Here is a 15452-nt window from a genome sequence, read left to right on the forward strand (position 1 = left end):
GCCCCAGATCGAGGGAGATTATCAGTGGTCTTGTATGTCTTCCATTTCCTAATAATTACTCCCACAGTTGATTTCTTCAAACCAAGCTGCTTACCTATTGCAGATTCAGTCTCCCCAGCCTGGTGCAGGTCTACAATTTTGTTTCTGGTGTCCTTTGACAGCTCTTTGGTCTTGGACATAGTGGAGTTTGGAGTGTGACTGTTTGAGGTTGTGGACAGGTGTCTTTTATACTGATAACAAGTTCAAACAGGTGCCATTAATACAGGTAACGAGTGGAGGACAGAGGAGCCTCTTAAAGAAGAAGTTACAGGTCTGTGAGAGCCAGAAATCTTGCTTGTTTGTAGGTGACCAAATACTTATTTTCCACCATAATTTGCAAATAAATTCATTAAAAATCCTACAATGGGATTTTCTGGATTTTTTTTGTAATTTTGCCTGTCATAGTTGACGTGTACCTATGATGAAAATTACAGGCCGCTCTCATCTTTTTAAGTGGGAGAACTTGCACAATTGGTGGCTGACTAATTACTTTTTTGCCCCACTGTATATCCACAGTAAAACGAGTCATATATCGACATAACCTGAAAGGCCGCCCAGCAAGGAAGAAGCCACTGCTCCAAAACCGCCATAAAAAAGCCAGACTACGGTTTACAACTGCAGATGGGGACAAAGATCGTACTTTTTGGATAAATGTCCTATCGTCTGATGAAACAAAAATAGAACTGTTTGGCCATAATGACCATCGTTATGTTTGGTGGAAAAAGCGGGAGGCTTACAAGCCAAAGAACACCATCCCAACCGTGAAGCATGAGGGTGGCAGCATCATATTGTGGGGGTGCTTTGCTGCAGGAGGGACTGGTGCACTTCACAAAATAAATGGCATCATGAGGATGGAAAATTATGTGGATATATTGAAGCAACATCTCAAGACATCAGTCTGGAAGTTAAAGCTTGGTCACAAATGAGTCTTCCAAATGGATAATGACCCCAAGCATACTTCCAAATTTGTGGCAAAATGGCTTAAGGACAACAAAGTCAAGGTATTGGAGTGGCCATCACAAAGCCCTGACCTCAATCCTATAGAACATTTGTGGGCAGAACTGAAAGCGTGTGCGAGCAAGGAGGCCTACAAACCTGACTCTGTTACACCAGCTCTGTCAGGAGGAATGGGCCAAAATTCACCCAACTTATTGTGGAAAGCTTGTGGAAGGCTACCTAAAACGTTTGACCCAAGTTAAACAATTTAAAGGCAATGCTACCTGTGACGACCCTCCCACTCTGTCTGCTGTATTTTCTCTCTTTGCTCTTGTTCCTTATTAGGATGCCAGTGGGCGGAGTTGGAAGGGTCGTCAGCTACATGGAAAACACCTGGGCTCGGGTGTGTCCCAGGATAAATAGACCTCTTCCACAGTCATTGGAGAGACTCTCTCCATGCAGACACCTTGTTTTTGGTTGTGCTAGTTATGTTATCGAATAAATAAATATATATTTTTGATACTCCTTGTCTCCACGTTGTCTCCCTTTTGTTGCGAACTCTGAGCCGGTTCGTAACAAGTGGGAGCTCATCCGGGATCTTGAACTTGTGTTTGGGAGAAAACGTGGAGGTATGTTAAATTGAGGTGCTTTGTTTGTTAGTTTGAGTTTGGTGCTCAGTACTGGTTGCCTTTGTTGGTTTGGTTTGTGTGCTGTGTTGGAGAGAATACATTGGTTAGTTTCCAGGCCCCTGCCCAGCTTGGAAACGCTTGTTCTACTTGCTGTTGGGACGTTGGTCTGAGGAGGTGAGTGCAATCAGCTGTGTACCTCGGTGGGAGATTTGGATAGGGTAGCGAAACTTACTACCCGGAGCTATAGCCTTTTTCCCCTGATAGGCTTAGCGACGTGTTTCATTTTGGAATATGTTGGGCATTCTTAATGTTTGTTATTTTTGTGTGGTGTCTGTGGACTGAGCAGTTGTCTCGGGGGCACATCCGTGGCTTGGTGGAATCTACCAGCGTGCTGGGGGGTTACTTCCTCGCCAGCGGGCTACAGTGCATAATTACCCACCGCAAATCTGCATGAAGACTAGGGTTGAGTTATTGTAGGTTTTGGGGATGCTCCATTTCTCATCTCTTTTCTGTGGTGCCCGGTGTGATTGTATTCTCTTGTTGTGGTCTGGTGTGCTCAGCATGAATCGTTGGAGTAATCGTTGGAGTGACTATGAATCGTTGGAGTGACTATGAATCGTTGGAGTGACTATGAATCGTTGGAGTGACTATGAATCGTTGGGAAATGACTGAACCGTTGAGAAGTGACTATGAACCGTTGGGAGATGTTGTTTGCGTTTGTAGCTGATACGGTCTCTTGTGTGCCCTGTTCCTGAGTGTTATGTGACTGACCATTGTTTTGTCATGTTCTAACATTCCTGTCTGTTCCCTCCTGGTCTTGTGTTCTCCTTTCCTCTTAAATGTTGCTTCCTGTGCGCAAAGGTTGCTGAGGTCTGGGGAGAAGGAGGTTGGCTGGGGCAAGTGGAAGGTGAACATGTAGCCTCTCATCAATTTGGGACGCAGAGACCGGTGTCAATTTGGGACGCAGAGACCGGTGTCAATTTGGGACGCAGAGACCGGTGTCAATTTGGGACGCAGAGGCTGGTACGTTGTTCCGGGGCCCTTGTTGGTCCCCGGTTTTATGGGGGGGTGTGTGACGACCCTCCCGCTCTGTCTGCTGTATTTTCTCTCTTTGCTCTTGTTCCTTATTAGGATGCCAGTGGGCGGAGTTGGAAGGGTCGTCAGCTAGATGGGAAACACCTGGGCTCGGGTGTGTCCCAGGATAAAGGCACCTCTTCCACAGTCATTGGGAGACTCTCTCCATGCAGACACCTTGTTTTTGGTTGTGCTAGTTATGGTATCGAATAAATATATATTTTTGATACTCCTTGTCTCCACGTTGTCTCCCTTTTGTTGCAAACCCTGAGCCGGTTCGTAACATACCAAATACTAATTGAGTGTATGTAAACTTCTGACCCACTGGGAATGTGATGAAAGAAATAAAAGCTGAAATAAATCATTCTCTCTACTATTATTCTGGCATTTCCCATTCTGAAAATAAAGTGGTGATCCTAACTGACCTAAGACAGGGATTTTTTACTAGGATTAAATGTCAGGAATTGTGAAACTGAGTTTAAATGTATTCGGCTAAGGTGTACGTAAACGTCCGACTTCAACTGTAGCTATGATCTTTAGACAAAGTTTTTGAAAACCAACTGACGTAAAGATGATCTAAAAGTCAATGGAATGATTCTCGTCAGGGAAGTTACTTTAGTCTACCATGGAGAGGTTCTGAAAACGAGATGGAAACAAACCTTTTGGTTCTTCGTCTTCTGTGGGTGCAGGCACCTTGGGAGGGTCGGGCATGCTGCAGTCTGTCCCAGCCCAGGTGGTGTCACAGGTGCACGTCGCCTCGTTGTTACACACCTGGCCAGGTAGGACAAAGGGAGGAAGAGAGGCGGCAGGGAGGAATTCATTCATCTATGCTCCATGACAAATTAATACGTCACCCTTGTTAAACTCGTCCCCAGGCTCAATTACTACTGCATGCTGAGGATTTTACACGATTGGTAAAATTGTAGTGAATAATTCACTTGCTGACACTGTGTCATTGGAGACACCATTGTGGACCATTATGGCTAATAACAAAGCCTTCAAGGTTGTAGTTCTGGGCTGGGGTCATATGGGTACACCTAGAGCAGGGATCATCAACTAGATTCAGCTTCATATGGGTACACCTAGAGCAGGGATCATCAACTAGATTCAGCTGCGGGATAATTTTTGGGGGGCGGGGGGGACGACATAATTACAAATCATTTGTGGACTGCAAATTGACCACAAGAAGCCCAAACAGATATAATGTTTGACTAAAACATAATTTCAAACCTTACATTTGTATCCGATCACGTTGTGTCTCTATATTATGTGTGAGAAATACTTGGGAACAGATTTCTTAAATTAAAATCACTTGGAGCTGGGTTTTTTATACAGTCTTTTCTTTTATGTCCAACAATGAAACCCCCCCCCCCCAGAAAACTTAAACCAACCACAGGCCAAATTCGGCCCGCCGGTCACCAGTTGGGGAACCCTGACCAGCTCCCCTGGACTCACCCCGTGGGATGAGCACACCTGGCTGTTGGGCCCGCTGGGGCATGTGCTCATGTTGAGGGACTGGATGGGCAGACACTTGTGGTCAAGGCACATCATGGACGGCCCACAGGGCGTTCCGTCCTCCACGTAGCCTAAGTCAGTCTCATCGTCCAAAAGAACATGGCCACCACTGGAAAGAGAAACAGAGAGAGAGAGAGAGAGAGAGACCATAGAAAGAGAGAGGCGAGTTAGTATCCTTACATTGTCTCTGTGCGTTGACAGGTGAGGTGAGGAGGTTGTATCTACCTGCAGTTCACCGGCCTGCCCTGATGGTTGAAGGAGGTACGAGTGATGTCTCCCTTCATCATGCCGATGCGGGGGTTGTGTCCGATGTTACTGCACAGCAGGAACCCACAGAACACATCGCTGCAGAGGGAGAATCAGAGACTAAGGGAACATTGACAATTTGTGAATACTACATTGATGTAGAACAGACACAGCAGTACTTGACTATTTGTTCTGGTATAGTGCATGACTACAGTGTACAGCAGTGTATATTTGGTATCAGCTGTAAACTCACTGCTTGCTACACTGGAGCCACTTATCTCCATCCTTTCCACAGTTTCCCTTCTCAGTTCCTTCTGTGTTTAGCTTCTCGTAGCAGAACTTCTCAGAGCCTCCCGCCTCTGCACAAGGAGGTAACACAGGAGAGGAGAAAGGGAGGAGGGTGACCACACCTCACAACAAGCTAATATCACTAAAGTACAAGTCTCAGATTCTCTGCATTTTATATGACATATCTTGCCACTGTACTGGCATTGAGTAACTTAAGCAAGAGGGATTCTGAACTCACTTGGGCCCCAGAGGTATTTGCACTGGTTTCCTCTGGTCTTGCACTCTCCACTGTAGCAGCGTCCCTAAAGAGACAAAATCATATCAAATGTATTTAATAAAGCCCTTTTTACATCAGCAGATGTCACAAAGTGCTTCTACAGAAACCCAGCCTAAAACAGCAAGCAATGCATGTGTAGAATCACGGAGTATACTCATTCATTCCCTATCTGTTCAAGCAAGTTCACAATGACAATCCTTTTCTAAAATCACATCATCTGAATAGGTACATGTCCTTGTGGCTTAGTGATCATGCTGCCCACCTGGTCGACTTGACATTGGTAGCCATCTTGTTTGTGGAGGTTGGGAGGGCACTACAATGAACAACATAAAAAATATTTCCTTTTAAGACAGCTGAACGTTTCATCCTTTTTCAGAAATGAATGGTTAGAGCCCAACTCACCTGGCCAGAGTCTCCTGAGCATGTCTCTGAGATGTCACAGTCATTCACCGCATAGCGACAACTGTAACCACGTGGGTAGAACTAACATAGAGAGAGAGAGAACAAGAGACTGGGATTTCCTGTACCAATCTTATCAGGTCTCTTAAGTCTGGGCTAGGTGGGACGTTCGCGTCCCACCCTAGTCAACAGCCAGTGGAATCACGTGGCGCAAAATACAAATACCTCAAAAATGCTATAACTTCAATTTCTCAAACATATGACTATTTTACACCATTTGAAAGACAAGACTCGTTAATCTAACCACATTGTCCGATTTCAAAAAGGCTGTACAGCGAAAGCAAAACATTAGATTATGTCAGGAGAGTACCCTGCCAAAAATAATCACACAGCCATTTTCAAAGCAAGCATATATGTCACAAAAACCAAAACCACAGCTAAATACAGCACTAACCTTTGATCTTCATCAGATGACACTCCTAGGACATTATGTTATACAATACATGCATGTTTTGTTCAATCAAGTTCATATTTATATCAAAAAACAGCTTTTTACATTAGCATGTGTTGTTCAGAACAAGCATACCCACCGAAAACTTCCGGTGAATTTACTAAATTACTCACGATTACTCACAATTATTTTAAGAATTATAGATACAGAACTCCTTTATGCAATCGCGGTGTCAGATTTTAAAATAGCTTTTCGGCGAAAGCACACTTTGCAATATTCTGAGTACATAGCTCGGCCATCACGGCTAGCTATTTTGACACCCACCAAGTTTAGGGCTCACTAAACTCAGAATTACTATTAGAAAAATTGGATTACCTTTGCTGTTCTTCATCAGAATGCACTCCCAGGACTTCTACTTCAATAACAAATGTTGGTTTGGTTCCAAATAATCCATAGTTATATTCAAATAGCTCCGTTTTGTTTGTGCGTTCAGGTCACTATCCGAAGGGTGACGCGCGAGCGCATTTCGTGACAAAAAAAATCAAAATATTCCATTACCGTACTTAGAAGCATGTCAAACACTGTTTAAAATACATTTTTATGCTATTTTTCTTGTAAAATAGCGATAATATTCCAACCGGGCAACATTGTATTCATTCAAAGGCTGAAAGAACAAAATGGAGAAGTCTCGTGAATGCGCATCTCAGTCTCACTGTCCCCAGGCTGACCACTTACAAATTCTGCTGCTGTTCTTTGCCCAGAGACAGCAGACACCCCATTCCACTTTCTGGCGGCTTTAGAGAGCCAATGGAAGCCTTAGAAAATGTCACGTTACAGCACAGATGCTGTATTTTCGATAGAGATGCAACAGAAGGACAACAAATTGTCAGACAGGGCACTTCCTGTATGGAATCTTCTCAGGTTTTGGCCTACGATATGAGTTCTGTTATACTCACAGACACCATTCAAACAGTTTTAGAAACTGTAGAGTGTTTTCTATCCAAATCGACTAATTATATGCATATTCTCGTTTCTGGGCAAGAGTAGTAACCAGTTTAAATCAGGTATGTTTTTTATCCGGCCATGCAAATACTGCCCCCTAGCCCCAACAGGTTTTAAGCAACACTAACAAAAAAAACATACTGGTGATTAAAAAGCCATATTGGTTCTTAGTGAGCAACCTGACAGTGATTAAACAGCCATATTGGTTCTTAGTGAGCAACCTGACAGTGATTAAACAGCTCTTACCAGACAAGTGTTGTTGCAGCAAGGTCCATCAGCACAATGTGCACCATTAGCTAGGGAACACTTCTTACAGCACTCCTTGTAGCACTCCTACAACATAGACGGCAGCACCAGTCTGACACTGTATTTGAACCATATTAATGAGATGTAAATAAACTAGTATTTAATAGTAACTTACTGTTCTATCTCCGCAGTCACACTCCTCTCCCACCTCAATGTATCCATTCCCACACTCTGTAGATTCAAACAGCTGCCCAAAGAAACAGAATCAGAGGGTTATAACGGTATCTGAATTACTGGTTATATACAGTATCGCTCTTTTGATGTTCAGCTGTATGGCGACCCGCAACGTAAACTACTCACCTTGGTTGGCTTGTTATAAAGACATGATCCACCGCCCTTCAGCAGGAACTCCTTGTAGTCTGAGATGCTGCACTTGGAGAACTTCCGGGGATGCTGGACCCTGGGGGGAAAGGAATACATCCACCTTTAACATCCAACTGTTCATTGACCATGTGCTAGAGTGAGAGTGAAAGGTGTGGCAGATGTTATTCACGTCAGGTGACTCTGGACCAGTGTGCAACAAGAGCCACTGTCAACAACACAAGCATGAAGTCAAGGCAACTTTCACATGCTAACGCAGGTCATGACCCTGCACAGCCTCTGGTGGCTGCAGCTACAGCTCTATACATCCTGTCATTGGCCTACTATCATAGAGAGAGGCTTGGGTGCTAGGTGGTTAGCAGCTCATAGAGAGAGGCTGGGGCGCTAGGTGGTTAGCAGCTCATAGAGAGAGGCTAGGGCGCTAGGTGGTTAGCAGCTCATAGAGAGGGGGCTAGGTGGTTAGCAGCTCTTAGAGAGAGGCTGGGGCGCTAGGTGGTTAGCAGCTCATAGAGAGGGGGGCTAGGTGGTTAGCAGCTCATAGAGAGAGGCAGGGGAGCTAGGTGGTTAGCAGCTCATAGAGAGAGGCTGGGGTGCTTGGTGGTTAGCAGCTCATAGAGAGGGGTGCTAGGTGGTTAGCAGCTCATAGAGAGGGGGGCTATGTGGTTAGCAGCTCATAGAGAGGGGGGGTAGGTGGTTAGCAGCTCATAGAGAGAGGCTGGGGCGCTAGGTGGTTAGCAGCTCATAGAGAGGGGCGCTAGGTGGTTAGCAGCTCATAGAGAGGGGCGCTAGGTGGTTAGCAGCTCATAGAGAGAGGCTGGGGCGCTAGGTGGTTAGCAGCTCATAGAGAGAGGCTGGGGCGCTAGGTGGTTAGCAGCTCATAGAGAGAGGCTGGGGCGCTAGGTGGTTAGCAGCTCATAGAGAGAGGCTGGGGCGCTAGGTGGTTAGCAGCTCATAGAGAGAGGCTGGGGGGCTAGGTGGTTAGCAGCTCATAGAGAGAGGCGCTAGGTGGTTAGCAGCTCATAGAGAGGGGCGCTACTGTTCAAAAGTTTGGGGTCACTTAGAAATGTCTTTGTTTTTGAAAGAAAAGCAGATTTTTTGTCCATTAAAATAACATAACATTTATCAGAAATACAGTGTAGACATTGTTAATGTTGTAAATGACTATCGTAACTGGAAACGGCAGATTTTTTATGGAATATCTACATAGGCTTACAGAGTCCCATTATCAGCAATCATCACTCCTGTGATCCAATGGCACGTTGTGTTAGCTAATCTAAGTTTATCATTTTAAAAAGGCTAATTGATCATTAGAAAACCATTTTGCAATTATGTTAGCACAGCTGAAAACTGTTGTTCGGATTAAAGAAGCAATAAAACTGGCCTTCCTTTGACATTTGTGGGTTCGATTACAGGCTCAAAATGGCCAGAAACAAAGAACTTTCTGAAACTCATCAGTCTGTTCTTGTTCTGAGAAATGAAGGCTATTCCATGCGAGAAATTGCCAAGAAACTGAAGATCTCGTACAACGCTGTGTACTACTCCCTTCACAGTACAGCGCAAATTGGATCTAACCAGAATAGAAAGAGGAGTGGGAGGCCCCGGTGCACAACTGAGCAAGAGGACAAGTACATTAGATTGTCTAGTTTGAGATATGGCTTTTTCTTTGCAACTCTGCCTAGAATGCCGGCATCCCAGACTCGCCTCTTCACTGTTGACGTTGAGACTGGTGTCTTCTTTCAAAACAAGGAAATGTCTAAGTGAACCCAAACTTTTGAACGGTAGTATATCTGTCTGTGTGTATGTGTGTGTGAGGGGGCACATATGACAGGGAGAGACATAGACAGAAATAGAGAGTGAGAATAACAGTAGTTCAGCAGCCCATTACCCAGTATCCTCCATGATGCAGCCCAGCCAGGAGTCAGAGCAGCCACATTCCTCTGTGAAAGAGAACAACACACAACATGTCCATCAAAGAAACATATGTGCCTAAAATTATTCCAAATTTAAAACATAGATTGTAAAATTAGATATTTCTAAAAAGGACTGCTTTGTAAATCTGTGAGACAGAAATTAATGTGCAGTGATGAATGTGAGCTGGTCTGCGTACTTCTCTTGGCGGCTGGATCCCACTGGATGCCGAGATTCTGTGCCAAGCTCTGGGAGAGTGATGAAGCCATAGTCCATGTGGTGCCATACTGCAGGTACAAAACATTAGCAGTTACTCATCTGTTCTACCATAATAAAACAGTATGATCCTGGACATTAGTCTCACCTCGTTGACCCCTACTCCACGGCTCACAGAGCACATGCCCCCGAAGTACGCTACACTGCTTCGGCGATAGTGGAAGGTCACATTGCTGTGCATCGAAGAGACACAGAGTAACTATCAGACAGACACACAGACAGGCTGACAGACAGGTGGACAGGCAGACAGACATATGCTGGACATGTGAGTGGTATTCAGCCACCCTTGGAGGAAAAATAAAAGTGTATGGAAAAATGCCAAAGCATTAGGGCCTAGTCCTTTAACATGATCTACTGATCTGGGAAGCCATAAGGGCTCTGTGTGCAAGAGATACTTACTACAGCATCAGTATGGGGTGGCCCTGAGGAACAGGGAGGAGAGAGCACTTACGAGAAGAGGTGCACAGCGTCAGCGTGCTGCTTGATGCTCTGCGCCCGGTACTTAGAGAAATCTTTCAGCATGTCCAGAGGCTTCACACTGATGGGAATCTGGTCCTTGTCCGTCCAGATCTCCGCGGCAACCAGAACCACCCGTGTGTGCAGGTGTTCCTTAAAGATCTGTCATCGGAGCATGTTGGGGTAGTGGGAGAACACAGAGAGAGAGAGATGGAGAGATCACAGCACAGGAACAAGAGAAGAATACTTGGTGTGAATGATCATCTGTACTGTCTGAGGACAGGACAGGACAGGGGATACAGCACACTGGGAGCAAGGAGAGACACAAGACTGTTATTCCACATCCCAGCTACACAGAGCAACAACAAGCACAGTGATACAGTGTATAATCTGAACATAACAGACATGTATGGGGCCGACTGAGGGTACAGAAGACTGAGGTACAGGAGACTGAGGGTAGAGGAGACTCAGGTTACAGGAGACTAAGGTTACAGGAGACTGAGGTTACAAGAGACTCAGGTTACAGGAGACTCAGGTTACAGGAGACTCAGGTTACAGGAGACTCAGGTTACAAGAGACTCAGGTTACAAGAGACTCAGGTTACAGGAGACTCAGGTTACAGGAGACACAGGTTACAGGAGACTCAGGTTACAGGAGACTCAGGTTACAAGAGACTCAGGTTACAGGAGACTCAGGTTACAGGAGACTCAGGTTACAAGAGACTCAGGTTACAGGAGACTCAGGTTACAAGAGACTCAGGTTACAGGAGACTCAGGTTACAGGAGACTCAGGTTACAGGAGACTCAGGTTACAAGAAACTCAGGTTACAGGAGACTCAGGTTACAAGAGACTCAGGTTACAGGAGACTCAGGTTACAGGAGACTCAGGTTACAAGAGACTCAGGTTACAAGAGACTCAGGTTACAGGAGACTCAGGTTACAGGAGACACAGGTTACAGGAGACTCAGGTTACAGGAGACTCAGGTTACAAGAGACTCAGGTTACAGGAGACTCAGGTTACAGGAGACTCAGGTTACAAGAGACTCAGGTTACAAGAGACTCAGGTTACAGGAGACTCAGGTTACAGGAGACTCAGGTTACAAGAAACTCAGGTTACAAGAGACTCAGGTTACAAGAGACTCAGGTTACAGGAGACTCAGGTTACAGGAGACTCAGGTTACAGGAGACTCAGGTTACAAGAGACTCAGGTTACAGGAGACTCAGGTTACAGGAGACTCAGGTTACAGGAGACTCAGGTTACAGGAGACTCAGGTTACAAGAAACTCAGGTTACAGGAGACTCGGGTTACAGGAGACTCAGGTTACAGGAGACTCAGATTACAGGAGACTCAGTTTACAGGAGTCTGAGGGTACAGGAGACTCAAATTACAGGAGACTGAGGGTACAGGAGACTCAGATTACAGGAGAGTGACGGTACAGGAGACTGAGAGTACAGGAGACTGAGGGTACAAGAGACTCAGATTACAGGAGACTGAGGGTACAGGAGACTGAGGGTACAGGAGACTGAGGGTACAAGAGACTCAGATTACAGGAGACTCAGATTACAGGAGACTCAGATTACAGGAGACTTGAGGTACAGGAAACTGAGGGAACATGAGACTCAGGGTACATGAGATAAACAGTGTATGACACATGAGGAAGTGGTCAATTCTGTGTTCTACCTCAAGGGGAACTTTAATATAAATGGTAAACAGCTGTTCTCAACAAAAAATACATATACATTTGATCAATTAATCTGTAAATTCAACGTTTAGATATACTTGTGTTTTGCAAACACAATAATTGATTCAACTATGATTGATTCAACTACGTATGATTGATTCAACTATGATTGCATTGAAAATATTGTTTAGTCACACAAGAGCCAGGGAATTCGAATCAGTTCAACATAGATTGTTCTGATGGACACCCTGAAACATACACCAGAAAGAGGAGGTAAAGGTCTGAATATCTGCAGTTGAATAAAAGTTAAAAAAAATAAATAAGAATCAGTTCTCAGAGCCAACTGAAGATGTTACTCACAGCATCAACAAGGTTCACCACTGACTTGGCAGAGTTCCTGGTGTGCTGCTTGGTCTTGAGTCGCTTATACTGCAGACCACATAAAAACAATGACACAAATGTTATTCAAAACTATTATTAAGGGGAATATGAATAAATACTTATACAAGCTTCTACAACACCCTTTTTAGAAAATACACAAAATATACATGTTGATTTTTGATGGTCCACACCAACAATAGAATAAGCCTGGTGTTTTCAAATCTGGACGACGGTTACGTTAGCTAGGATATGAATCATGCATCCACCACATTCAAATCAAATCAAATCAAATCACAGTGTCTTCTGATCCCTCCTGTCTCAGCCTCCAGTATTTATGCTGCAGTAGTTTATGTGTCGGGGGGCTAGGGTCAGTCTGTTATCTGGAGTATTTCTCCTGTCTTATCCGGTGTCCTGTGTGAATGTAAATATGCTCTCTCTAATTCTCTCTTTCTTTCTTTCTTTCTTTCTCTCGGAGGACCTGAGCCCTAGGACTACCTGGCATTGCTGTTTGGGGTTTTAGGCTGGGTTTCTGTACAGCACTTTGAGATTTCAGCTGATGTACGAAGGGCTATATAAATAAATTTGATTTGATTTGATTTGGTGTTTTCAAATCTGGACGACGGTTACGTTAGCTAGGATATGAATCATGCATCCACCACCACATTCAACAGTGTTGCAACCTCTTGTGGGTGTAGCTGGCTAAGCATAGGACGAGAAAGGAAAAACAGGTCTCCTTGGTGTTGCTGGAATGTTGTGGAGACTCTTAACAGTAAAAGAATGAAACATTGCTGAAATATGCATTCACGTTTCCTGTGTTTTGTTTAGATAGTGTTGCTTGGCTTTTGAGGGCACATACCATATTATGGTCACTGACGATCATAATCTCCAAATACTTCATCTCCTCAAATACATTCCTAGGCATCTGAAAAAGCCACAGATTAGTTAACTTTCATAAGACACGGCAATGGCAGATTTATAGAGGATGAGAAGAATATAGAGAATTATATGAGGCTACATAGCACACTAGGTTATAACAAGAGGTTACATAGCACACTAGGTTATAACAAGAGGCTACATAGCACACTAGGTTAGAACAAGGGGCTACATAGCACACTAGGTTATAACATGAGGTTACATAGCACACTAGGTTATAACATGAGGCTACATAGCACACTAGGTTAGAACAAGAGGCTACATAGCACACTAGGTTATAACATGAGGTTACATAGCACACTAGGTTATAACAAGAGGCTACATAGCACACTAGGTTAGAACAAGAGGCTACATAGCACACTAGGTTATAACATGAGGTTACATAGCACACTAGGTTATAACAAGAGGCTACATAGCACACTAGGTTAGAACAAGAGGCTACATAGCACACTAGGTTATAACATGAGGTTACATAGCACACTAGGTTATAACAAGAGGCTACATAGCACACTAGGTTATAACATGAGGTTACATAGCACACTAGGTTATAACAAGAGGCTACATAGCACACTAGGTTAGAACAAGAGGCTACATAGCACACTAGGTTATAACACAAGGCTACATAGCACACTAGGTTATAACACAAGGCTACATAGCACACTAGGTTATAACACAAGGCTACATAGCACACTAGGTTATAACACAGCAAGGGTAGATGAACAGTAGGTGGAGTGCGTTACAGTAAGGTAAGTGTTACAGTAGGGTTACAGTAGGGTTACAGTAGGGTTACAGTAGGATTAGGGTTACAGTAGGGTTACAGTAGGGTTACAGTAGGATTAGGGTTACAGTAGGGTTACAGTAGGATTACAGTAGGGTTACAGTAGGATTAGGGTTACTGTACTCCAGTATTTATGCTGCAGTAGTTTATGTGTCGGGGGGCTAGGGTCAGTCTGTTACATCTGGAGTATTCTCTTGTCTTATCCGGTGTCCTGCGTGAATTTAAATATGCTCTCTCTAATTCTCTCTTTCTCTCTTTCTTTCTTTCTCTCGGAGGACCTGAGCCCTAGGACCATGCCTCAGGACTACCTGGCATGATGACTCCTTGCTGTCCCCAGTCCACCTGGCCATGCTGCTGCTCCAGTTTCAACTGTTCTGCCTGCGGCTACGGAACCCTGACCTGTTCACCGGACGTGCTTGTTGCACCCTCGACAATTACTATGATTATTATTATTTGACCATGCTGGTCATTTACGAACATTTTAACATCTTGACCATGTTCTGTTATAATATCCACCCGGCACAGCCAGAAGAGGACTGGCCACCCCTCATAGCCTGGTTCCTCTCTAGGTTTCTTCCTAGGTTTTTGGCCTTTCTCAGGAGTTTTTCCTAGGGAGTTTTTCCCAGCCACCGTGCTTCTTTCACATGCATTGCTTGCTGTTTGGGGTTTTAGGCTGGGTTTCTGTACAGCACTTTGAGATTTCAGCTGATGTACGAAGGGCTATATAAATAAATTTGATTTGATTTGAGTAGGGTTACAGTAGGGTTACAGTAGGGTTACAGTAGGGTTAGGGTTACAGTAGGATTACAGTAGGGTTACAGTAGGATTAGGGTTACAGTAGGGTTACAGTAGGGTTAGGGTTACAGTAGGGTTACAGTAGGGTTACAGTTGGGTTACAGTAGGGTTAGGGTTACAGTAGGTTTACAGTAGGGTTAGGGTTACAGTAGGTTTACAGTAGTGTTACAGTTGGGTTACAGTAGGGTTAGGGTTACAGTAGGTTTACAGTAGGGTTAGGGTTACCGTAGGTTTACAGTAAGGTTAGGGTTACCGTAGGGTTACAGTAGGGTTACAGTAAGGTTAGTGTTACAGTAAGGTTAGGGATACAGTAGGGTTACAGTAGGGTTAGGGTTACAGTAGGATTAGTGTTACAGTAGGTTTAGGGTTACATTATGGTTACAGTATGGTTAGGGTTACAGTAGGGTTATGATTATAGTAGGGTCACAGTAGGGTTACAGTAGGTTTACAGTAGGGTTAAGGTTACAGTAGGTTTACAGTAGGGTTAGGGTTACCGTAAGGTTACAGTAGGGTTACAGTAAGGTTAGTGTTACAGTAGGGTTAGGGATACAGTAGGGTTACAGTAGGGTAAGGGCTACAGTAGGATTAGTGTTACAGTAGGGTTACAGTAGGGTTAGGGTTACAGTAGGGGTACAGTAGGGTTAGGGTTACATTAGGGTTACTGTAGGTTTACAGTAGAGTCAGGGTAGGGTTAGGGTAGGGTTAAGGTAGGGTTAGAGTTAGGGTATGGTTACAGTAGGGTTAGGATTACAGCAGGGTTA

General features: G+C 44.4%; 1 protein-coding gene across 3 annotated transcripts in view; it reads right to left on the bottom strand.

Annotated features, from left to right (window-relative positions):
* Positions 1–15452, bottom strand: part of LOC115155491 (disintegrin and metalloproteinase domain-containing protein 23-like) — a 44577-nt gene that overhangs the window by 10535 nt on the left and 18590 nt on the right. For all 3 annotated transcript variants that reach the window (XR_003868092.1, XM_029702134.1, XM_029702133.1), the window contains exons 9-24: positions 13042–13107; positions 12165–12233; positions 10119–10285; positions 9756–9840; positions 9591–9678; positions 9369–9420; positions 7463–7562; positions 7278–7349; positions 7103–7189; positions 5407–5487; positions 5267–5317; positions 4966–5029; positions 4693–4798; positions 4419–4538; positions 4134–4302; positions 3338–3449 (exon numbers count right to left, since the gene is read on the bottom strand). Coding sequence is in view for 2 of the 3 variants with exons in the window: in XM_029702134.1 (XP_029557994.1) it covers positions 3338–3449; positions 4134–4302; positions 4419–4538; positions 4693–4798; positions 4966–5029; positions 5267–5317; positions 5407–5487; positions 7103–7189; positions 7278–7349; positions 7463–7562; positions 9369–9420; positions 9591–9678; positions 9756–9840; positions 10119–10285; positions 12165–12233; positions 13042–13107 (1489 nt within the window). In the remaining variant the exon portion in view is untranslated. The remainder of the gene's footprint in view (positions 1–3337; positions 3450–4133; positions 4303–4418; positions 4539–4692; positions 4799–4965; positions 5030–5266; positions 5318–5406; positions 5488–7102; positions 7190–7277; positions 7350–7462; positions 7563–9368; positions 9421–9590; positions 9679–9755; positions 9841–10118; positions 10286–12164; positions 12234–13041; positions 13108–15452) is intronic.

This window comes from Salmo trutta, chromosome 20 (assembly GCF_901001165.1).
Source record: "Salmo trutta chromosome 20, fSalTru1.1, whole genome shotgun sequence".
Taxonomy (NCBI): domain Eukaryota; kingdom Metazoa; phylum Chordata; class Actinopteri; order Salmoniformes; family Salmonidae; genus Salmo; species Salmo trutta.